The sequence below is a fragment of the Tenebrio molitor genome, chromosome 5 (assembly GCF_963966145.1).
Source record: "Tenebrio molitor chromosome 5, icTenMoli1.1, whole genome shotgun sequence".
In the NCBI taxonomy this organism is placed as follows: Eukaryota; Metazoa; Arthropoda; class Insecta; order Coleoptera; family Tenebrionidae; genus Tenebrio; species Tenebrio molitor.
Window position 1 is genome coordinate 21,357,510 of NC_091050.1, and position 24,946 is coordinate 21,382,455.

The following is a 24,946-nucleotide window of genomic DNA, read 5'->3' on the forward strand; positions in this document are numbered from 1 at the left end:
AACTTTCCAATAGTAGATTTATAACAAAGGATATGTTACAATCGAAAATTGAATAGAGAGAGAGGACGCAGAGTGTCAAGTGCATACAGTAATATTAGGTATTGCTATTTTTCTCACTTTCGAATATAATGTTTACAATATTTTTGTATTTGTACAATAAACTACATTTAAGGTTGTACCATTTATCTTTTTCTTTCATTAAATATAAATCTCGGTCATAGTTGGGAGCGACTCATCTGTCACATGCATCTACCCTTCGGGTTTCAAACATTTATATGTTTATCGTGAGCTCTTCCGACCATTTATTACGAATTGAAATGTACAGCCATTACTCTTTTTATTCCCTCTACGGAAACGCCCAAAAACAGCTTGAGCTTTCGAACCGATTGGCTTTATGGCTTAAAAATGTCCCTAAATGGATGTTGATAAAACATTTTTTGAAACTTTGCACCCCAAAGAGCACTCACTCCGACTTTTCCACAATCCAATAAAAAGTTTCGAGATAATGTGTGCTTCTACCTGCACTAGAAAGTGTGCGCAAGCCATTTGCCTTAATAAAATGATATACGCGAAAAGACGCGGGTATCTTCACCCTCTACTTTGTAGCTTCAGAGAACAATATAAAATACTGCACGGGAACGTTTGCTTGATGCAACGGAATTTGGTTTAGCAGCCTTATATAGTAGTATACTCGTACCGTTGACACTTGCACTGATCATGTATGTGCATTTTAGGTATGCTTCTCCTCTCGCCACTATATCTTACTTTTACGTGAAAGTTTCAAGAGAACTGCAGACTCAGCAGAGTTCCCTGACAGTGATAAAATTCGAAACTCGACGGGAGGGACGTTCCAGGACCGATTCGCACTCGACAACCACGGATTTCCGGTGAGTCTAAACAAATTTACTTTCTTAACGTTCCAGTTGACATCGTGATTGTTGTTTAATTGTTACATCTTGAATATACCGTAATCGACGAAGCCAGAAGGAGTCTTCGAAGAAAATCGGAATCGATGAAGCTGACTCAGACTCAGACTTCGGCCACGTTGCGAGATTAAACCCCACAGGAAGTAAACTGTGTCACCCTTTGGGGCGATTTTTGTAAAAGCTTAAATTGAGCAGTTTTTTTATTATTTGCTATATTCGAAGTTCACACGACGATAAGCCTGTGATACGTGAGCAGGAAAGCTTTTCATTACTAATGACATTTCGACCGTGAAAAAGCACCCTTATCGGTGATATTAAACCACCCTTATCACAATTAACCGATTATGTTGTCTGCTCTAGTGTAAAAGAGTCGAATGTGATGGTTGCGTCCGATATATCGTGTAATTGGAAAGCAAGAAGACAATCACACAGTAGTCAAAAAATAAATCAATAGCAAACAACTTACAATTGTTTTAAATACATACTGATAAGTAGAGTGAACATCATTAAAATATCTGTTCACAAATAATGATATCCAGATTACGAGGGGGTATTGATACATTTCTAGACTAGTTTAAAAGGTAACTACATATTTGCGAAATAATATCAGGTGTCCATTTAAATGTATCCTGAAAGTAGGTGTTGAAGAGTCGATTGTGAACGCATCACGGATTATAGGTTACGGAGAAGCTGTTTAAATCTAACCTCAATTTTTGCGTTGTTCGTGTTTTTACCTGGCAGACTGATGACTTCACAACCGACTCTTCGACGCCAATTTTGAGGATAAATTCAAATGAACACCCGATATTATTTTATTCAACATAATCATCCATCAACTCTATACACTTAACACAACGTTCATAAAGCAGGTTAAAATTATAAAAAAAAAAAAGTTGGTCTGCAAACTAAGCTTCTGGAGTATCGACCTCCATTTATTTTGAAACAGAATATGCTGCATGATTGGCAGTTTTAAAACCGGATCATTAAATTGCCGCCCTGCAACAAGCAGGTGCATTGTCTTGCAAAAACAATGTAGCTTTAGAAAGTTTTCCTTTTGTTAACAAAGAACAGTAATAATTTCCCGTCTTCGATTTTCCTTGCTGGATGTGATCAGCGAAAATTTCCACATCTTTATCTCAGAAAATGAAGGCGACACGCGAAGAACGTCAAGAACAAACATGTTTCCATTATTTTGACATTTCTTTGGTCTCTGGGTCATAATGATGAACTAAAATTTCATCCGTTTTAACTACAGGGTGTTTTCGAAGTTGAAGCGTTCCTTTTATCCTGGGCCACGTCAGTTATTAATCAAGTACAGCGGAGAAATAGACAGGACCGGACTCAAAATTGTAGAAAACAATAAAAACATACAATCAATTATCTCGGTTAATACAAACATTTTACTAAGAAGATTTAGGCTAAAATTCTTAAGAATAATTTATAGTACCTCATGTTACAAGGTTCAACGATTCTCAAATTGCTTGCAAATCCATCTGAATCTTGTCACCTTCATTTAATGTCGAACAGCATTCAGGCATTTGGATAGGTATCCATTTTGTTGATAATTTTCTCATACCGAATTCATTGTCAATGTTATGAAAAACCCATTCATATCAGATGTTCAAAGACTCTGATATTCATTTTACTATGATTCATCGATCTTTCAAAATCATATGTTGGACAACATCGAGGACTCCTTTGTCAGATAACTAGAAAAATAACAACCTGATCAGTGAACGGCTTTTTAATAATAGTATATATATTCAGCAACAGGAATAGTACCGCAATCTCTTTTTAAAAATTTAAAAATTTTGGACTTAGAGAACACATTGGTGGTTGAAATTCAAAAAGGTATATTATTATACTCATGTCAGATCGTGAGGAAATTCCTTAACATTGACACAGAACATAAAACACAAAAAAGTCAAAATGTGGAGGCGAGACGCCGGTAATTATGTTGATAAGCACTGCACTATTACTTGATAGTATTATCCGTAATAGTGTATGTACTCCGGCAAAATTGCCGTGCCGCCGGGTGGAGGTGGGATACGTATATGTATTATGTTATGAGGAGCAAAAATGAAGTTTTATGTGCTGCGGCTGGTAGATTGGCTGCCGAACGCAGGTTTTTGAAATGGTGTGTAGAGAAGAAAGTGACCGTGTATTCCGAAAATGTTTTGCTCGCCTATTTTTCAGAATTGGCTAAAAACATGAAAAGTTGCTCGTTATGGTCGCATTATTCCATGATAAACGCATTGTTAAATATCAAGAAAAATGTTAATATCACGAAATATTTGAAGCTGCGTGCTTTTCTAAAGAAGCAAGGGGAAGATTATCGACCCAAAAAAGCAAAGGTTTTAACGAAAGAACAGTTTGATAAGTTCATGTTTGATGCTTCAGATGAAAAATATCTGACAACAAAAGTAAAGATCACCATGTTTTATTTTGTTTTGTGTACTAAATCGCCAATATAATTCTGGGGCATGTCGATGCTACGAACTGGCATAAATGAAGATCAATGACATTGAAGATCTTGGATCGCTACTTCTAATAAAAATTCCAGAAAGCAAAACAGGGAAGAAGCGATCGTTTACCATCGTGGGAGAGGAGTTTATAATGAAATATAGACAATATGTACGTTAATCTGCGCCCAGCTGACTTTCAGGAACAGAGATTCTTTTTGAAATACCAAAACGGAAAATGCTACAGAATGGTGATGGGCATACATAAGCTGGGTAATGCAGCAAAAGGGGTAGCATCATATTTAAATCTGCCCAACTGGAAGGAATACACGGGCCATTCTTTACGAAGAACCTCAGCGACGTTGCTTGTAGACGAAGGCGGAGATCTTACTATGTAGGTACTTTAAAACGCCATGGAGGGTGGCGCTCTAGTTCCGTCGCTGAGGGTTATATAGAAGAATCTATCAACAATAAAAAGGATATTGCTCGTAGAATTCTTCAACCTTCAAGCAATCTAATCCAGTCGAATAGTGAACCCAGTACCAGTGGATCTGACCGAGGATCTGATGTGATTGCAAAACTTAATTTGGGAAAAATTAACAATAACTTAAGTGAAGTGAGTGAAAGTGGTCTTTTTCAAAACCCAGTTTTAAATAACTGTACGTTCACAATAAATATTAATATAGTCGTTTTCAACGACATCCGTGCTGTCAGTGTCATTTTAAATATGTTGGTGCAGATTGTACATACAAATTCATAACCAGGATTCAGAGTATAAGCAAATCCTAGTTAAAAAATGTCAAACAGGAAACTGAGGTTATGGTAAAAGAAAATTGCTATTTCTTCAAACATCAATAACAAATAATAAAATTCAGTCTTCAACATGATGTAAAACATGCTTAAACTAGGTCATCCTCGGAATCCAAATCAGACTACATGTTTTTTTTTATTTGTTTGAAATTATAGAAAATAATTTGAATTTGTCAATTTGCCGCGTCAAGCTAAATTGCCAAATTAGGAAATTCAAAATTACTAAAGTGAAACAGCAAGTAATGCCAACATACTGTCATAGTGACAGCACAGATGTCACTGAAAACGACTATAAATGATTTCGCTAAACTCTTTGATTTTTGTAGTTTATGTGATTTGGCACATAAATAGTCAATTTTGCTATTTTATGTATTTAATCACATAAAATGACACTTTTACCTTGTCATTTGAGTGACACAATTTGTCACTTTTATGACGTTTGAAGATAAAATAATAAATACGAAAACAAGTACACATTTTAACGTCAAACTTTCCACATACGCTTATCAGTGTTTATATTTAAGTGCCATGGTAACATTTGTTTTTGCTTATTAAAAACGACCAAACCTACCTATATTGTCAATACCTCCTCGTAAATTTATACCCTAAAATCGCACAGAAATGCTTTTATCCAGAATAAGGAATAAACGCGTTCACATTGTATATGATATACAAGGGTGTATTTTTAAAATGTGCCGAAATTTTACTTACAAGGTTGTGGGACAACTTAGAAGACTAAAAGCAATTAAAAAAAATTGTAGCTCAAAAATTAAATGTCATTTTATTTTTTGACATAGAATTTTTTAAATATTTTTTCCGAGTTCTACATGAAGCCTAGTACGTAGCTCGTGGTTAAAATTTTGCCGCGCATTTCAGGGACACCTGTATGTTGAAATCACTCTCTACCGCAATGTTTAATTAAATTTAAGGCATACAGATAATAATCAACTATTCTCGAACCAATTACAACGCGCTTCCGATTTGTTTTGGTTTGATTTATGCGAATTTAATTACATAATGTACCCTTGTCCTGTTGATCGCGTTTTGTCATCTGGATCTCCTTATGTAACTGAAGACATTATTTAGTATTTTTATGGTCGACGAATTAATCTTTTGCAGCAATCGTCTTCATAACATCAAAAACGAAAAACACATTTTCAGATATACTCGTAATATGCAAGGAATTTCCTGGACTTATTTTATTAAACTCTTCAAGCCTCCGCTTTTTAAAAGCACAGCAGGTTCTTCTACATAATTTGCGTAAAAGCTTTCTTATTATTAAACATTCTTGTGTAGTACGACAAAGTTTGGAACGTCGTGTCAGTGTCAGGTCGATACTTTAAAATTCAACATTTTTTCCTCTTGTCTTGTACTAAATTCTCTTGCCTTTTACCAAATTGCAGAAGCAGCCGCGGAGACTGCGACCGTTCCAGCCAATACAGCCGCAACAGTTACCGCGACCACGACATCGGCCGTACAAGATACGAAACTGACGTGTCTGATCTGGACTTGGTCAAAGAAAAGCGCACCCAAAAATATCTTGTCCCGATGGTGACTTTGTACGCCATCTGTTTATGTCCTTTGATGATCCTCCGTCTGGCTCGACTAGTCCTCCCGGAAACGTACGACAACAACAAGAACTTTGACATCACCTACACGATGTTCGTTTGGTTGGCTTTCGCCCCCACTTGTTCCACTCCTCTTCTTTACGCCATTTGGCAGATGAACAGGTGGGTAGTTCTGTGTACAGTTTTATATTTGGATCGGTGAAGCTGACTCGTCGATAATTAAAACCTGGGAATTGAATGGTTCCAGGTCTTCAAAGGAACGTTTGTTGGGTTACTTCCGATTCAGCAATCGGAAGTTGAGACAGTCATGCGAAACGGTAATAACAGCTGCTGGAACTCCGGCGGTGCCGAGGGCCAAATGTAGCCACGCTGATTCAATTGTGCAGCAGGTGGATGACGGTCATTCGGACAACAACAGTTTCCAGCAGGATTTTGCCTCGTCCTGATGATATAAAGGGAGGCACTAGTACGTAAAGTTTTTTCTTATTTCTCAGTTGTTCTAAATAGCTGCGTCTTCACAACCGTAAAGACAACCTCGTGGTGTTGTTGTCTTTTCCTCTCCATCACCATTATAAATGGGATAGGCAAAAGGAACAACTCTGTAATTTAAGTATGTAGTTTGACAGTTTCCTCAAGTTCCAGTACGGAATAATTTAAAATTTTAAAACAAGTTTCTATGATTTTATCGTCGTTCGCGGAAATATGCCTAGGTGCCAGTTAGGTGGCTTAGGGGATTTGGATTATCTCAAAATAAATTACGTGACAATGTTAAGGATAGAATAATTGCAAAGTTTTAGAAATGCATTGATGCGGAAAACAAACGATGACGCCTGCTGCCAACTAAATTCATTTATTGAACATAAATTTTATCAGAGAATCTATTACTTGATGAAAGTAAAATATTTTCAACAACTTGCCATGAAGAAATTCCAAAAACTGAAGAATTTATAGCGGTTTGAAGAAATATCCTAATACAAGGTGATCAACAAGAAAACAAATCAAGAGTGCTACCTCATCTTTTGTTTTATCGAAACGTCTTTCTTAGCTTGATCGTACTATTGGGGACAAATTACTTTGGTCGTCAAAGTCAGTTGACTGTCATAAAGTTATAAAGCAAGCATTAGGACGGTTAACCTTATTTTTTACTACTGTCAACCACTGTCACTGTCAAACTCATCATTGCAAAATGTTAAATACCGAAAAATGGACAACAGAAGGAGATATTCCTAGGAGGAAAAATTGAAAAGGTTTCCACAAGGCAATTTGGCCCATCGACAATCCCCCAGAAACAAGGGAGATGATTCTAAATTTTTGAATGGTGGAAGGTGCCATATTTTTGACAAGAGAAAAGTCAATAATTTGAAATTGTCATCACTATTGACTTGACTTTAATGCTTGGTTTACATTAATTTGTTTTGAAGTGAGAGAAGAATGACGACCAAAGTATTTTGTCCCCAATAGTACACATAAATATGTATACTTTCTATACACGGTCGTTTTATTGGTTAATAACAACAATTTAATTGCAATTGGAAAATTCAAATTTCACATTTTATCTACGTGTCTGGCATGACATTTGAGAATGACAGACCACAAATGCAGTGCTGCCACGCAGACAAAATTAAATTCACCAAATTTAGTAAAATTTTGTTTTTGGAACATAACGCAACAGGTGCTGGTTCTTTGATTAAAGAACAGATTATAATCTTGTTATCATTTGCAATATAATTATTACATGACATTATCGACACAAATGTCTTTAAAATTTTAAATTTGCGTTCGGCTAAGGGAAAATACACGAACCGGAATGTGAAATACGATCGATTACTGAAACATTCCGATGATGAATTAATACTGTAGGAGTTTTGCGAACTAGTTTCGAACGTTACAGAATACTTTTCAATACGATTTCCATAAATACGTTAAGTTTAAGTTAAGTAGTAATATGAAAGAGCATCTCAATGAATTTAACAAGTTCTAAAACTCTACGTTATACTCGTAATCAACTTACAAAGTAGTGTCAACAGTAATTTTAGATAAGTTTCAGTTAACGTGGGGTTAGAATGTCATTTAATTTTCAGCGACTTTTCTGGACATAATGACCGATCTGTCTCAACCATTTTGTAATTGTAAAGTTATAGTTTACTAGTTTAACAATTACCAATTTTAACTAATTGCACTGTTTGCTTCACAGAAAACTATAGACCACGAAATTACATAAATAATTCCACTACAAAGATAAATTAACTCTTCTTTTAGGTTCTCGAACAGATTCACCAACATGTTTAATTTAATTTGAAATGTCAAATGTTACTTGTCAGTGTGAAGCAGTCAACAACTGGAAATTACTCCAGTTGTACCATTTAGGCCCGGTTTATTCACTTTCTTGCTGAATTTATGGCAGCCCTTTGGAAACTTTTTTCTTCCTGATGTACAAAAAAAAAATCACCAAAAAGAATAAAACATCTTAGTCTAATCTAGATACAACACATTCTTAAATCCTCCACAATTAAAATGATTTTCTTTTTTTTTTTTTGTAGAAAGCATTTCATGAATTTTATGCTGTGGAATAAACTTTGCGAGATTATTTCACTTATTTTTGTTGACGAAACTTGTATGAAAATTTTAATTCTCTGATGGATGTAATACAAGAATTTGTGGGTTGCGAATTTTTTAAGGCGATTCGTTCAAAATTCAATTTCTAGTTCCTTTTTAAAGCATACTCAAGAGATTGGATATTTTACACTAATTTGGAAAAACGGTCTCGTTTTCACTTTTTTTTTGTGCTTAAAAGAAACCGATCTCATTTTAGTTTTTATCAAAAGTAATAAAGTAAACGAATAACTTTCCGAAGTTATAGGATAACAAGACGCCTCTTAGCTTCCTTGCAAAAAAATATCAAAATGAAACTGTTATAACGCACTTGCTTCACGAAATGACACGTCTGTTGCCATTTCCTGGCTTGGACAGTTCTTGTAGATCTTCGTTTTAAATTTTGATTTGATTGGTAATTAATTGAATTTTTTCAGTTCCATGGCGAATTCCCGTCTCTTCCGAGTGGAGCAATTGATTTGAAACAGCTCCATTTTTCAGAGAGTGATGCAGCACGTTTTATGGTGTACCCAACACTGTTTAAATGTATCTATAAAATGTCAACGCAATTTATCAGCGTCAATAGATTAAATGACACAACCTGTTCCAACAACTTGAATTTTATTATTCTTCGGTGAAATACTGCCGTCGATGAAAATTCGATTTCAGTCATTTTTATATGTCTCTTTCAGATGAAGCCGAAGGGTAATTCTAGTGAATTCTTACAATGTTGTACGACTAGCTTAACTAACATTTTCGATAATTTGGTACAAGTTATCACCTGCAAGTACATGACTCTTAACGGATCAGTTTTAAACGAAATAATTGTGATCAATTTTTTACATTTTATAATGATGTGAACAAAATACGTTGTTAAATTAATTAGATTCTGTCATAATAATTTCGTCACGAACGCTTATTGGCGAGAATTTTATTGATACTGAATCGCAAGATAAAAAAAAATGCGGAGTTAGGGCATACATATATAATTAAAATTTCGTTCTAAGAAAAATGAGAATATTATTTGAGCTAGTTGAATTAAACAAAATACATGTTACCATATGATTAGTCACTACGGATTAAATTTAAAAAAGATATCGGTAAATTTTAGCATGAGATCAAAATACCTATTTCAGCAGAGTCAAAATTATTATCGAAATTTACTGATATCCTTTTAAAAAATGCTTCCGCTATTATAAAAGAACCTTTCAATAAATGTAACATTTGACCCCTATTGCTATTTAAAATTTTTGAATTGCCATTCTTTTTTTGCCGCCACTGTCTGGATTAGAAAAGTGTAATTTGAAGACCATTTCAAAATTCAAAATGACCGTCCGCGGACTTTTACTAGAAATCAACGACCTAAATGTAAAACCCCGGAGGTTACTACTTTTTTATTCCACAAAGTGGCAATAATGATGCAATTCCTATACCTGAAACCATTGATGTTTTGAATTTTGGTTTGTTTGTCATTTTTCTAATATCAGACCAAAAACAACATTGTTATCATTGGTAATGAAAAAATCAATAAAGTTGTTACCTACTCGTATTTAATGATCTGTAGACATTTTGAATCATTTTGTAAAAGTAAAAATCAAACAAAGATTTCCTTCTCTCTTATTTCTACATGGATACATGCTAAAGCTAAGGATATATCGATTTAAATCACATTCACCTTTGTCCTTAACCAAGGTCTGATAAAACTTTTAAAATATTTGTATAAAGTCAAGAACAAACTAGTAATTTACTTCAAAACCATATTATATGCATACATAGGACATACTCCTTCCTCGTCTACCGTTACATATTCATGTAATATAAAAACCTATTGAGTAATATTATAAAATAATAATAGTATTTTACAGTAGAAGTCCGTTAGGATAGCCTTTACTGCCGAGCCAGAGATTTTGTGAGACGAGCTCGCAGAGCGAGTCGAATAATACTGGCGAGGCTGTAAAGGCCCTAACGGACGTGTATTGTACAATAGTTTTTGTAATATCTCTACGATTCGTTCACAATTATCTTTTTAAAATACATTTTTTTCAACGTCATCGAAAAAACCGAATGATTAATAAGTGTGCGGAGTACGTCGTCATGTCAACCGTTGTTTGTGAAAAAAAATTGTTTCAATTTTGTTTGTCAGATTTGTTCAACGCTTAACTTTCCGTTGAAAGTAAATGAATGAAATCAATAAAAAATCGCAATCAAGATATGCCCGATGTCCGGAAGTGAGGTATCGTTATTGCCTGCAAAATCGCGCTTGTGTTAGTCTTAAAATTGTGAAGCATCAACTTCGATCTTGTCTACACTTGCTGCTGTTTGTGAGATTTGTTCAACACTTAACTTTCCGTTGAAAATAAACGACTGAAATCAATAAAAAATCACGATCAAGATATTCCCGATGTCCGGAGAGCAAATGAGGTCATCGTTATTCCCTGCAAAATCGCGCTTGTGTTGGTGTTAAAAGTCTGAAGCATCATCTTCGATCTCGTCTACATCTGCTAGTGGCATACGGATTTCGATTAATTTAAGGTGTGTCCCATAACATTAAACATTAATTATTGTACCAATTGTAAAAAAGTTGAAAAATAAAATTTAGATCTACGTTGCTATAGTTATTTAGTCATTTATAACGGCCGCTCCTGCTCATAACGGACACCCTTAACGGACTCCGGCCGTTATGAGGTTGTTTACATGGTGACAAACAGTCCGGAAAGCCACCTTTAACAACTAGATATTACAAAAACTAATTTACAGAACATAAACATTAAAACTAGAGTTCTTTTTACCAAATTTAGTAAACACCATCCTAAATCTGCTATTGAAAGATTTAATTTACCACGCGAAAACGGTGGTAGGGGTTTTTCAAATCTAGAAATACTGCTAAAAATCAAATTGCTTCACTAAAAAATTATTTCCTCAATAGAGCTCGTGATAACACCTTTTTCTATGCTTTGGTTTCAGCCGATAAAGGCTACACATCTTTAAATTTAAGTGATAATATAATTTCAGACATTGTTAAGCCAAATATACCTGACACAATATCAAATATAAAACAGAAGTCTTTACATGGGAGATACTTTAAAGAACTGGAACAACCAGAAGTTAATATTCAGGCCTCTCATGCATGGCTTAAGAAATCAAATATTCACCCTGAGACGGAGGGTTTTATATTTGCAATACAAGATCGTGTTATAAATACAAGAAATTATAAAAAACACATATGCGGTTTACAATCGATAATTGATAAATGTAGGATTTGCGGAACTGAAGGGGAAACAATTGAACACATTATTTCTTCTTGCACCGTTTTGGCTCAAAGCGAATATAAAAAACGACACGGTATATTCGCTAAAATTATACACATGAATTTAGCTGTTAAATTCAATTTATTAAAGAATACACAACCACATTATAGTTATACACCAGAAAGTTGTTTGGAAAATGACAGTTACAAATTATATTTTGATAGAACAATTTTAACTGACATTCATATTAAGCATAACAGACCAGACATTATAATTTTAAATAAACAACAAAAGCAAGCATATCATTTAGATATAGCTGTTCCAAATTCACATAATATAACACAGACATATAACACAAAAATTAATAAATATTTAGAGCTGTCCGTTGCTATGAGAAATCTTTGTTGTTTAGAAAAAATTTCGATTTTACCACTTGTAATTTCAGCAACGGGAATAGTACCGCAATCTCTTTTTAAAAATTTAAAAATTCTGGATTTAGATAACACATTGGTAGTTGAAATTCAAAAAGGTATATTATTATACTTACTCATGTCACATCGTGAGGAAGTTCCTTAACATTGACACAGAACATAATACACAACAAAGTCAAAATGCGGAGGCGAGACGCCGGTAATTATGTTGATAAACACTGCACTATTACTTGATAGTAATATCCGTAATAGTGTATGTACTCCGGCAAAATTGCCGTGCCGCCGGGTGGAGGTGGGATAGTAAATACAAACCAAAGGTACACATGCACATGAAAAAAGGAAAAAATGGTGACCTCTATAACAGGCCTCGTTCTAAGGATTTTAAACAAATTTCAATCTGGCTCGTCTTCTATTTGTTCAGTCTGTTTCTCTATGTTTACATGATCTGTGTTCTTTTTCGTGCATTTTTAAAATACAAAAGTAATACTCGTATGCAGTACAAAATGGATAAATATTTTGAAGAAGGTGGAATGAATAATTCGCCTCAATCTTATAAACCGACATTATTCTAAGATTTCTAAAAGGTTTGTCATAGAACCACATTAAAGCGAACAATTCTTCCCTTATTTGGTGATCGTTACTTTGGTTTCGATCGACAGATATTATAAAATGAACTGACACTAGACTTTAGAAAAATTAGAAACTGGAGAAATGAAAGAAGAGGTTTGTGTTAGGAGGACACGAAAACGAAGAGGATTTTAATTTCTAGGGCTTCGGGCTGATGAGTGCCGAAAAATGAATTTGCGTTTGCTCTTAACATTTCGAAATATATAAAAATTTGGAAAATAAAACAACTGATATGTATTAGTGTCAGATAAAAGCAATGAGGTTTTAGTTTCTTGGCTCCTGTCATATTAATTGTTTGTAATAAATTCAGAAATTACCAGTGTCCGGACGAAATAGTACCGGACAAGTCGACCAGTAGAATTGCGTAATCCCTCGCTCGCACATAAACACGATTCAGCTGGTTCCCTGTTATTGAAAACGAACCAACTGAATCGTGTTTATATGTGAGTGGGGTATTACGCAAAGTTGTACAGGTCGACTTGTCCGGTACTATTTCGTCCGGACACTGGAAATTACTCGTGAGGTTTGTAGCAGGATTACATAAATCTAAGAGGTTTTTGGTTTCTTTGCGATTGTCACTTTAACTTTGCAAAAATATTAATCAGCAACGTTTCATACCCATTTCTTAACAGAATTTTTCTTTATCTCAATTAAAAGTTCTTAAAACTGATAAAAAGCATTCATTCTAGATGTGGAAATATACTCGTACAATGGCCGGCAAAAAAAATTAGCCATCATTTAAATGTCAGTGTCAAAAAAGCATTAATTACACATTTGGATTTTGACGTAACACAAAAGTGATGGCTAATTTTTTTTGCCGGCCATTGTACTATTGCGGACACGGAATCTTGGCCAACATTTTTTTAGACATTTCTAAAAAAAAAGATGTAAACCAATCATTAGTGTCATTAATAAATGACATTTATAAAAAATCACTTTAAAGTCTTTCTTGTGACATCAAAAAGGCAGGGAAATGGCATTATCGAGTCAAAAGTTGGGTTATATTCAAAAAAGGCCAGTTCACACATATTTGTCAGTTAAATGTCAGTTGTGGCCAAGATTCCGTGTCCGGAATAGTACATACCGTTGAAAATGGATAAATGCAATAGTACTATGGCGGACAATAAATTTAGGCCGGCAAATTTCTGACACTTCAAAAAAGTCAATGCAAGCGACCATTTATTGTCATTATGACTGATGTGTCAGTTTGTCAAACTGCAGGTTTTCAAGCTGTTTGGCGTTTCCTTCGCCCTTTTCGTAACTTACAGATCATGACGCACTAGCATAACTGATTTGTAGTAGCACTTCTCTCTGCTCCACGCTTCTTTTTCCAATTTTAATTTTGATTATCGCTGTCACGATGAAAAGAATGACAAAAATCGAAAATGGGGTTAGTTGAACATAATGCCAGCTTCACATTTTGATGTCAAGGCAATGACAGGCCGGCCTAAATTTATTGTCCGCCTAGTACAAAGTGTCTATAAAAGAACATATATCAAGAGTCCTGTGGAATTGTGCGGCTCTATATTTTTTTTGGCCGAACTATGTCAAGCCGTTGAAGGCGGCAAATTAGATGTCAAATGACAAATGTCAAATTATTAGTTAAATGTTAGCGTCAATTGTGAGTTCGGCGTTTTAGTTGTTTTGCTTGTGATTTTCTTCAACAGTCTTTATCAAAACTAAAACGTTTTTCCGCATAAGTGTGAACTGTGAATACCAAAAACAAGTTACGAAGTAGGAAGGTACATTTATTTTCGTACGTTTACAGTAAGTAATAAGCAATCTTTTCAGTAAACCACAATGGTTTTATCGCTAGAGCAAAACACCTTCATTGTGATGTCGTATTACCGAAATGGTACCCTGCAGAATGGAGAGTGGGTTTATTCTAATAAACGCTTGCACGGAAGAATTTTTTGGAAAATTTCCAAATGATAATAACATGTGGAAGCAAATTTAATTCAACATGTTGGAAGGATTGTGGATAGATTTGTGGCAACTAGAAGTATTGAAAAAGGTAATACTGTAGGAAGACCGCCAGTGAATGACGAAATTGTTGAAGATTTACGCCAACGAATGGAACAAAACTCAAAAAAAAATCCCTTAGGAAGTTATCACTTCAGACTGATGTACAGTCGTTGACCAAAATAAAATAGGACAAAGTAAATTTCGATTGTGTAATTCGATATTTTTGCGAAATCCATCTCTTAGGAAACAAAAGTGTCAAAAATAAAAAAAAACAATTCTGATAAGTGTCATCATTCGACAATATTTCAAAAACTCACAATCATTCAATTGAACATAGTGACAGTGACGAGATGACAAGTGAAAAAACACAACCTAACTTTTTGTAAATCAATCGTCAAGTCAAGTCAAGTTGTAATCTGAGACACATACGCCTCAGTTACACTACATAAATCTTTGAATTGTGAAACTGTCTAAGGTAACACTTTGTCCTATTTTATTTTGGTCAACGACTGTACCACTCTCCACTTGTCAGAAAATTGTTAGAAAAAAAAAACCCGATGGCATCCTATAAAGGTTGGAGTATGGATTGCTGCCTCACGAAGGAGTTTAATTGATTTTATTGTAAATCAAAGAACCTGTCATTAATGAAGTTACATAACCTCTGTTTTTCTATTTGGTACCACAATATGCGACAAAGCGGCAAAAATCAAATATATTCTAGTTCCACAAGACTCTTGATATATGTTCTTTTATAGACACTCTGTAGAACCAATTCAACGAGCACTGTGACTATAAGTGAATTTATGTCTTGCGTTGAAAACAGACAGCATATCAACGAAATTTTTCTTGAATGTCGAGATTCGAGATCAATTAGAAAATTCAAAATGTCATCGTACTGGACGAGGGTTCAAAACTAGCGATAAAAAGAAATTAAAACTTGCGCAGCTAACCCGTTCGTAGTCAAAGCTGCGTTTGTCGTCTTCGTTACGGAAAATGCTGCCATCATCGACCAGTTTTTCCATTTTTTTAAGTTAAAGCAACAGGTCCTTCCTAAAAAGGATGTTAAAAACATAAAATATTTTCAGCCAACTACCAGTTAGCAATGCAATGTTTGATACCTAACAACCTAATTATCATTGACTCAGCAGTTGTAAAGGGAAGAAAAGAAACAAATGTTGTCAAAACACTGTAAAATAGTCGATTATTATCAAATCCGAGAGAATCATAGCCATTATGTGCGAGAGAGATACTTTGTTTCATCAATTACTCTAACTAAAACCTTTAAATCAAAGAAATGTAAACAACTTTAAAACTATTATTAAATAAATTAAATAAAATTCAAGTGAAGTGTGTTCACTTGCTTTAATTCCAATTTAAATATTTTCCAATGGTACGGCCTCTCGTAGGTCCTTAACTTAACAATGAAAAAAACACAATGTAAGATCTATAAAAATAAAAAATAAAAAATCTAAAAATCATAAGTAAATGCATTATTTTGATAACAGTAACATTCAATGGCAATCATGCAACACTGCAATTTTTTTCACTCTAGAGAGGAAAAATTCACTTTTCTCACTATTTTGTGTGAGGAAAGTTGCGCTTTCTGGGCATGTCGTACAGATCACACTTAGAATTTGCAATCCCAGTCTGGCGGCCGCATTTAATTAAGGACTTTATGTTGTTAGATAAAGTGCAACATGAAGTCACGAGATGACCCTGAGGAACAAGAGGAAACTTCTCAAGAGGAATTCCCGAATTCATAAACTTTGATGAATTCAGCTCATCTATACCGTTCGAGCCAGATCATTTCGGTCCGTCTACGTTACAAAGAGATCAAAAAGAGTAAATCAGTAAACTTGTACTGCATCGTGGACTGTGCCCACTGGGGACACCACGTCAAAAAAAAAAACGCACCCTATTACCTACCTCTGTAGTGGTGTGGAAAAGAATAAAAAGTACAAAAATAAAAGAAATTCTCGATTTCTACACGCTGTAACTACGAAACTATTGATCTGACAAAAAAACATAAACAACAAAAATGTAGAGAATTGCATGCTCTACATTTTCTATAATAACTTAGATAGAGGTATCTCGCACGGATAATGAAATAATCACAAAAATGTGATTTTGCACCCCTATTCTCTAGTGTGGCGGGGCGAGCGGCAACGCCCCAAGGTCGCAAACTCAACAATATTAATAATATGCCTGATAGAAGATACCTGCCAAGTATAAACTTTTCTGTACCTTTTGCAAAGTAAAACTCCCTAATGATTGGACTAATCTACCTAATTGCTATGTTGAATTATCAATTGAAAATAGACTCCGCGGTCGTGAATACAAAATTAAAAAGAAACCTTTCAAAACAGATCTGAAGAGACATTATTTAACCAATAGAACCTTCAATTTATGGAACGGACTTTCTTCAGATACTGTATCTGTGTGGACGGAGTATACAAATTTAAAAAACACCTAGATAAAATTTAATTTATATTTAATTTAATAAAAAATAATAATAATAAATAGTTATTTGCAATAAGAGTGAGGAAGGCAAAGATTCGAATTGTGTGGTCGACCACGAAACGGAGATGAAAGTTGTAATCAAAATTTTAAACGAAATGTAAATAAATTAAAAAATAAATAAGTCGCATGTTCGGAGGGATCTGTTGCTATGGAAAAAAATAAAATACAAAATAAACAAAGTTCTGTAACGTCAATAAAGTGAAAATGGATGATGAAGAATTATATGTTCCTGATGATGTTCTGGAAGAGGCAAGTCCCGCGAAGTAGCAAAATAATGTTGTCTACAAAATCACACCAGAAAGAATTAGAAAAATTTACACAATGGCAGACCGAGAAACGGATCCAAGAGATAGACGAAAACGATGGCATATTTTAAAAATATAGGATCAGCATCAGCGTGGTCGCGGTTATTCAGTGTTGAACAGTACACTGTTTGTATTTCAAAACGTTGACATCTCCATATCGCCGATTGGTGGCGAAACTGGCTGTAGTGAAAATCTGTCTACTAGTTTGTCTAACGTTGCGAGCTCCTTGTTTGCGAGGCTGGCGCCGCATCCAAAATTCGTGTGGATTTTCAACGCCAACAGCGATGGGACAATCATTTGACACTGTATGTAAATGGTACAGGTTCAACAGTCTTAACTCCATTTTGAAAACAAAATTTAGAAACTGTCAGCCGAAAAAAGCTGCAACTTTTTCAAGAAACGATGTTTGCAAGTTTTTACTGGAAGCGGCGGACCAAGAGTGCATCCTTCAGAAAGTGACTAATAATGACCATATTCGGTGGCTGTCGTTGTGATGAATAATTATGTAAAATGATGAATTGTTATAGTTACTATTAGTTATTATTTTCAATATAAAAGTTCTTTTCATAAAATCGATGTCTGAGCGAAAGACAGTGAGCGAAAGTGAAACCTTCACCCACTGGTAACTATGGATACAGACTCACTTTCCAGGGAGGTATCGAACAAAATAACTATGTCAACGTTGTGTTTAAAAAAAATTAAACAATAATTTACTAGCACGTAACAAAAATCAGTTACAAACATCCAGGAATATCTTCCTACCGAAATAGAAATCTATTCCTTCACAATCGTTTATAATGTTATGTTGATAGGTATCAATAAGACCATCACACACAAGAATAACAAATAGAGAAAATAATATTTTTTAACTAACTACCTAATAAAACCACAACGACTACTCAGATTTCCTGGACAGTTCTGAAACAATTCAGAGTCAAATTGTTTAGATACTTAGGACAAAATTGAAAATTCATTGATTGAAAATTGGGTTTTGTGAAGACGAATAGTTAATAGGTCTCGAAATCTGTCGCAGTTGTAAAACTTAAATAGCTTTTTTAAACATTTTGCAAAATATTCCACTATCATTCTCTAACAAACGAGATGGACGATCAAACTCTACAATATCGCCCTTGTCCAAAACAATGACTTTGTCATATTCCAAAACGTAATCTAACTTATGCGTTATTATAATGACTGTACAACATTCCAACTCCTCTAGTACTATCTTGTGTATCATTTTTTCAGTTTCTTGGTCCACACTTGCTGTCACCTCATCCATAATCACAATTTTACTTTTGCGAATAATCGCTCTTGCCAAACACAGAAGTTGTTTTTGACCAAGGCTTAATTTCGAGTCAACGGTACTGATCCTGTGGTCCAAACTAGGAAATAACATGTCCAAATTGACGGCCTTAAGTGCATTCCAGATTTCAGCATCTCCATATTTTCCGGAGAAATCAATGTTTTCTCGAACTGTTCCAGTAAACAAAGCTGGATCCTGAGAAATAACAGAAACATTCGATCGGAGTGTCTCTAATGGAAGAGTTGCAATGTCGACTCCGTCTATAAATATTTGTCCTTCAAACTTGTGCAATCGCAGAATCGTGGAAATTATCGATGATTTTCCGGCAGCTGTTCTACCCACAATAGCGATCGTCTCTTGAGACTCCACTGTGCAATTCAAATTATGCAAAACATAATTTTCGGCGTCGTAGGAAAGGTAAACATTGCTAACTTTTATTTCTCCTCTCTGGGGCCAACCCTCAACCGAAACACCGTTTCTGTGTTCTTGAGTCTGTTCAGTGTATTCTAGGATTCGTCCGACTGATGTCATTTCAGTTTCGATCCTGCTACCCCTGCGAATTGCGAAGTCTATTAATTTCTTGAAAAGGGTAGCTTGCGAAAGCACAAGACCAACATGTGCGGCGGAGATATCTACAAGGTAAGAGCATTTTGCAAATAATTTTCAATAAATTAAATTTTATCGTACCGGTGTCAAATATCAAGAATTGTAGAAGTAAGGCAGATGTAAAGAATATAAAGTAAACGTAGACGATACAGATAAGAGTCCTTAACCAACATAAGTAGAGATAAGAAGCAGAAGTGTACAGATTCTGGTGGCTGTCGAATTCGTCCATTAGAATATTTTCTGCATTTGCACATCGTATTGTTGGCAGTCCTTCAGCGGTGGCATTTACATGACCAATGAATGAACTGCGAGCTGAAATATGTTGATAATCAAAAGAAAATTCTGCAATGAGTACTCACTTGAAAGTTCTAATTGCTTCAGAATTTTTCCGAGTCTTAGGAAGAATAAATTTGTTACGATGGGAAATGTACAAAATACCAAGGAAATTGTAAGGAATGTTAAATTTACCGATCCCATTAAAATCGTTACACTAATTGTTTCTGCAAATGCCTAAATCCGAATTATTAAAACCAATAAAATGTAAATTCTTACTTCTAAAATCAAGTACAATGAATAAGGTAATTTCTCGTCAACGTATAATAGATCTTCCGAAAATCTGTTCAAAATGTTACCAATGTAGTGGCTACTAAAGAATCGCATGGATGCATTCACTATCCTTTCGAATAGTAGTCCGTGGAGACTTATTGAAGCCTTTCTTGCAAGCAGAGAAAATATGACAGGTCTTGAGAACGACAGTACTGCCACTGTTACTGAAATAATTGGAAAAAAAATAATCATCCACTGACGATTTCGCATTAAATTTTTATAATTGTCACTATCTGTATCATTGTAAATTGTGTAATTTACAATTTGTTGCTCAGCATTTATCCTGGAAAAGGTTCCTAGAATTTCTTTCATATTTTGAGTGGTTAACCTTACCAATTATTTTCTAATTTTCGGAAAATACTTTTCGAAATGACAACCACACCAAATACAATGCAAATAAAAGCAAACATAACAAACCCACCACCATGTGTGATCAGTTTCGTATGATTTGTTAATTTTATTATTTCCGGCATTACTTTTTCTTCATATATATTTCTTTCAATTTTTTTTTCTGAAATTAAATTTGTGGTTTCATTAACATCTTCTTCAACTACACCATCCTCTTCTTTAGGTTTGTCTTCGCTCCAAGCCAGGTCTAGAGGATGAAGTTCTTGTTCGATTAAGGTTCCAGATAATTTCTTGCGGAATTTTGCTGCTTGATCACTTAAAACTATGATGTTATCTGCTAGATCAATATGTTTTCGGTTCTGGGTAACCAGAACCACTAGCTTGTCTTTCAGAAATTGTTTGAAACATTTTTCAAAAATATAGTCAGCAACAAGTACATCCAGATTTCCCAAGCAATCGTCCAATAAATAAATGTCACTATCTCGATAAACAGCACGTGCTAAGTTAATTCTACTTTGTTGGCCTTTGCTTAAGTTTACCCCTCTGTCAGCAACTATAAAACCATCGCTTCCAGGGAGAGTGTGTAAATCGTACAGAAGAGCACACACTTGGAGTACCTTCACGTATCTCTCTTCGTTATACTTTGCTCCAAATAAAACATTTTGCTTAATAGTGGATGCAAAAAGCCAGGGTTGTTGAGAGGCATAAGAGATTCTACCGTTGACGTTCACCACTCCCGAAACTGAATGGTACTCCTCTAGTATGACTTGCAAAAGCAAAGTTTTTCCACTTGCAGTAGAACCAGATATGACAGTTAGTCCAGTATCAATTTCACAGTTGACATTTTCTAATATTTTATGGTCTCCGGAGAACACATTTAAGTTTGATAAAGTGATTTTGGCTGGAAGTTTCTCATCAATCTTGTGTTTAGATGGCGACTGTGCGTCTATAGTTCTAAGAACTTTTCCAATTCTCCTAAGTACTGCTATTAACTTTACCATTTCATGCATTCCTCTGGGAAACGATATTTTAAAAGCGATAGATAATGGTTCCATACTGGTAATCAAAAAGAAGATGGTCTCAACTTTGATTTGATTTCCTAACCATATGGAGCTGGTTATAAAAATGTAAGTCGATGCGTTCAGAATGGTTTCAGAAATGGTAAATTTAGCAAATAGCAGTAAGTATATCTTGTAAATAAGGGAAACTTCTTCTCTAAAATCGTGAGAAAATAAATATTTATTATGACAAACTTCATTCTAATAAAAATAATCAGGGATCACCATTATTAAATTAAATTAGACCTGAAGGTAAGAACCCACTACAACTAGAGCACAAGTGCTGACCAACAAATTGCGTGACCTAATCAGGAGGAAAATATCCGGTCTACTTACGTCCTAATTTTAGAAACTTTTTTCCCATAACTGTCGCCCCAAATATAACACTTTATAGTTGTAATAGCATCTAACATCTCCTTAGTTGCCTGATACCTGATGTCTGTTTTCTTTAAAGTTTTGATTTTCATTGAGGCCAATAGTTTGGCCAAAAACACTGTAAAAGATATTTAAAACATATTTAATTTATTTTTTATTTACCTTGAATTAACATGATGATACAAAATAAACCAACTAAAATGGTAACTAAGTAGCCGATTTCGACATAGACTACATAGCAGGTAATTAAAAACCGAAGGAAATCGCACCACATGTAAGTTGTGTAGGATACAGAAATTTCGAATTCGTTGACATCTCTAGTGATTAAAGTAATTATTTTACCGACCGATATATTGTCAAGGTGACTTAAGTTCATCTTTAACACTTTTCTGTAAATCAAAGATGTTAAACCTGTTCGCATTTTAATTCCAATCGCTTCAAGCTTGAGTATAAAGTTGTTTGTATACAAATTGCCTATAAACTCAACAACCACAAAAGCAACTGCCAAAAAGCATGCTTCAGTTTTGTTAAAATTGTTGTGATTGTTGGTAAAATAGGATATAAAATTTCTTACTATTTTTGGTTGCAGAATTCTGCAAACGATAAAGATCATTAATTTGCAACAATGTTTTTAGAATTACAACGTTATTGTTATTGGAATGACTTGAGTAATTACGACCAGCAGATATTGTTTTCCGAAACATCTACATAAAATTTTAAACAGTGATGAATTATTTTGAAGCCTCTGCTTATTCCAATTTGTTTCTAGTTTATCTCCCAACGTTTGAGACTTGAAAGATGGAAGCACTTCGTAAATGTCAGCTTCATTTTTTACCCCTCTTCTGAAGATATTTCTCATGTGGCTAGGTTTGAAGAAACTTTTTGTAGTTGCTACTTGAAAAATAAATTTCACTTACACGAAGAAGAATTTTAAAAAGAAATTCGTTGTTTCTTCTGGGTTAACCAGTCTTTGTTTTGCTTTAACGTGATCCATTACCTTACTTTAACTAACAGAACTGTGTGACAACACTCACATTTTTTTATAACCTTGATTTTTTTTGTTATCTAACAAGCATTAAACCATGATAATATTCTTTTAATTATTAATAATGTGGTCATTTGCAGAATAAATTTAAAATTATCTTTTGTTTATTTGCTTATCGTTGTCGTATAGATAAATTTGAGCATTGAGCAAAAATTGAAAAGTAAAAGCTCTAGGGTTGTAAATTTAACACATCTATTGTACAGCCTTACGAAATATGTGAACTGAAAAATTCTAGTACGAGTATATTATATAAAATGGAATTCACGCCGTTTTAAAAGAGCTTGCTTCTGGTTCCGTTAACGTTAACAACCTAGCTTTATCAGCTGACAAACCATAAATATGAAAGGTCATTTATTTAGCGAACAAGCAATGAAACAAGTGTGAATTATTTCTTTGTTGAATTCACCAACTGCAGTTTTGCTGTTAATTTTTTGATACGATCGTTGCTAAATAAAATTAAAAATTTATGTTACATCAAAATGATAACAAAAGTAAAGTTATGTATTTAAGAGAAATGCACGTCAGCTAAAAAGACGACTTGGAACGAATACCATTACATACTTAACCACAAATATTTCTGAACGCTAGTAATGAATGATAATGACTAATAAATAGTCCAAAGTCAATGGCACTGGCACTAGATGAGATCACTAAAAGGGAACCTTAGAATGGAGCGAATCATAAAATTATTGTTCATAAAATTAACTGACTTTTATTTTTAAAATTTCCACTTAAATGAAAAGAAATTTTAAGAAGAAATTTGTTGTTTGTTCTGGATTGGCCTCTTTTTGTTTTGCTTTACGATGGTCCATTATCTAAGCTTTACCAAAGAGGCAATGTCACAACGTTCAAATACTTTTAAGCTTAAATAACATTATTTTTCGTTGTACAGTGTGGAATAAAATGATTTACAACTATAGTTTGTCTCAATTCTAAATTTCCACCACCTGTTGAATTATGTTGGCAAAATAAAAATATTTCTAAATTGGGGATTCTTATAACAGTTATAACCAAAGTTGGCAATGTAATTATTTTATAAACATTAGTACATTTACACAGGCCGCTAACGCCGGTGTTATTTAAAACCGGTGTTGTTAAAACTGGTTTAAAACGGGCGTTTACACAAGAGGTGTTGTACAGGCGTTAAAATCTACTTCGGTGTTGGTGTGGTGTGAGCTAAAACCTCTTCGCAGTGTGACCAACCGAAATACTTCGAGATCGGCGATGGCGGTCGGCGCTTGTTGTTGAGCGGTGCCAACGACAACAGTGCTTGTGTTGGCAGGGTATCGCGACAAAAGCGCGCCGCAAAAAGAGCGCGCGACAAAAGAGCGTGCGACATAAGAGCGCGGCGACATAAGAGCGCGGCGACATAAAAGCGCGGCGACATAAGAGCGCGACGACATAAGAGCGCGGCGACAAAAGAGCGTGACCACAAAAGAAGGTAAATACAGGTTGCCTTTACCTTTGCCTTTCTTAAGGCAATAAATAATTTCCATATTGAATGAAAATTTTCCTTACCTTTTAGTTATACTAAGACTTGGCGCGACCTTGACGTGACCTTGAAACACAACTAGAGAGAAAAAAAGGCATTTGCACAAGGTTTGAATGGTGGGACACGATCTAGGAGGACGCCCTGAGGCTGTCTAACCAGAAAAAACGCGAAAATTCCAGAAGTAGTTAAAGTGAACAATTACCAAATAATCCTGTACATTTTGTATTGGCACAAATGCCAATGCTGGCAGGTGGCGCAACATGAGTGCAAATTCAGGATTTGCAGCATAAGATGCTAGGAGTCCTAGAGATTGGACATGCCGATAAATTGCCTGCGAAAAATGGAAAAAGCAACCTCCTCCGTAAATACATTGACTGTTGCTTTTTCAAAATCCTGTCTTGTCACAGTGTTTATTTGTCTCACGCTATTTTGTCGCGGCGCTCTTTTGTCGCGGCGCTCTTTTGTCGTGGCGCTCTTTTGTCGCTGCGCTCTTTTGTCGCTGCGCTCATATTGCGGCTCTCTTTTGTCGCGGGCTCAAATGTCGTAGATTCTGTTGGCAGGCCTGCTTCAAAACCGGTGTTAAGCAAAGGTGGCCATTTACACGTAAATTTTCCACCCGCTTAGTAACGTCACGCCTGTTGGTGAAGTGGTGTAGCGTT

The 24,946-nt window shown here is 34.8% G+C and overlaps 2 protein-coding genes across 2 annotated transcripts in view; one reads left to right on the top strand and one right to left on the bottom strand.

The window, feature by feature from the left end:
* LOC138130163 (prolactin-releasing peptide receptor-like) overlaps window positions 1–10,963 on the top strand; it is a 51,633-nt gene extending 40,670 nt beyond the window's left edge. Inside the window, exons 4-7 of the mRNA XM_069046557.1 lie at window positions 735–887; window positions 5,602–5,928; window positions 6,014–6,232; window positions 8,796–10,963. Coding sequence (XP_068902658.1) covers window positions 735–887; window positions 5,602–5,928; window positions 6,014–6,212 — 679 coding nt within the window. The 3' untranslated portion in view covers window positions 6,213–6,232; window positions 8,796–10,963. The remainder of the gene's footprint in view (window positions 1–734; window positions 888–5,601; window positions 5,929–6,013; window positions 6,233–8,795) is intronic.
* Window positions 10,964–18,020: 7,057 nt separating this feature from the next.
* Window positions 18,021–23,679, bottom strand: LOC138131783 (ATP-binding cassette sub-family C member 4-like). Its single transcript, XM_069048988.1, has 8 exons — window positions 22,668–23,679; window positions 22,395–22,613; window positions 21,712–22,343; window positions 20,303–21,532; window positions 19,916–20,252; window positions 19,723–19,873; window positions 19,445–19,675; window positions 18,021–19,389 (listed from the first exon to the last, which is right to left on the bottom strand). The coding sequence occupies exons 3-8, from the start codon at window positions 21,840–21,842 to the stop codon at window positions 18,497–18,499; spliced, it is 2,973 nt and encodes a 990-aa protein (XP_068905089.1). The 5' UTR covers window positions 21,843–22,343; window positions 22,395–22,613; window positions 22,668–23,679; the 3' UTR covers window positions 18,021–18,496.
* Window positions 23,680–24,946: the final 1,267 nt, after the last annotated feature.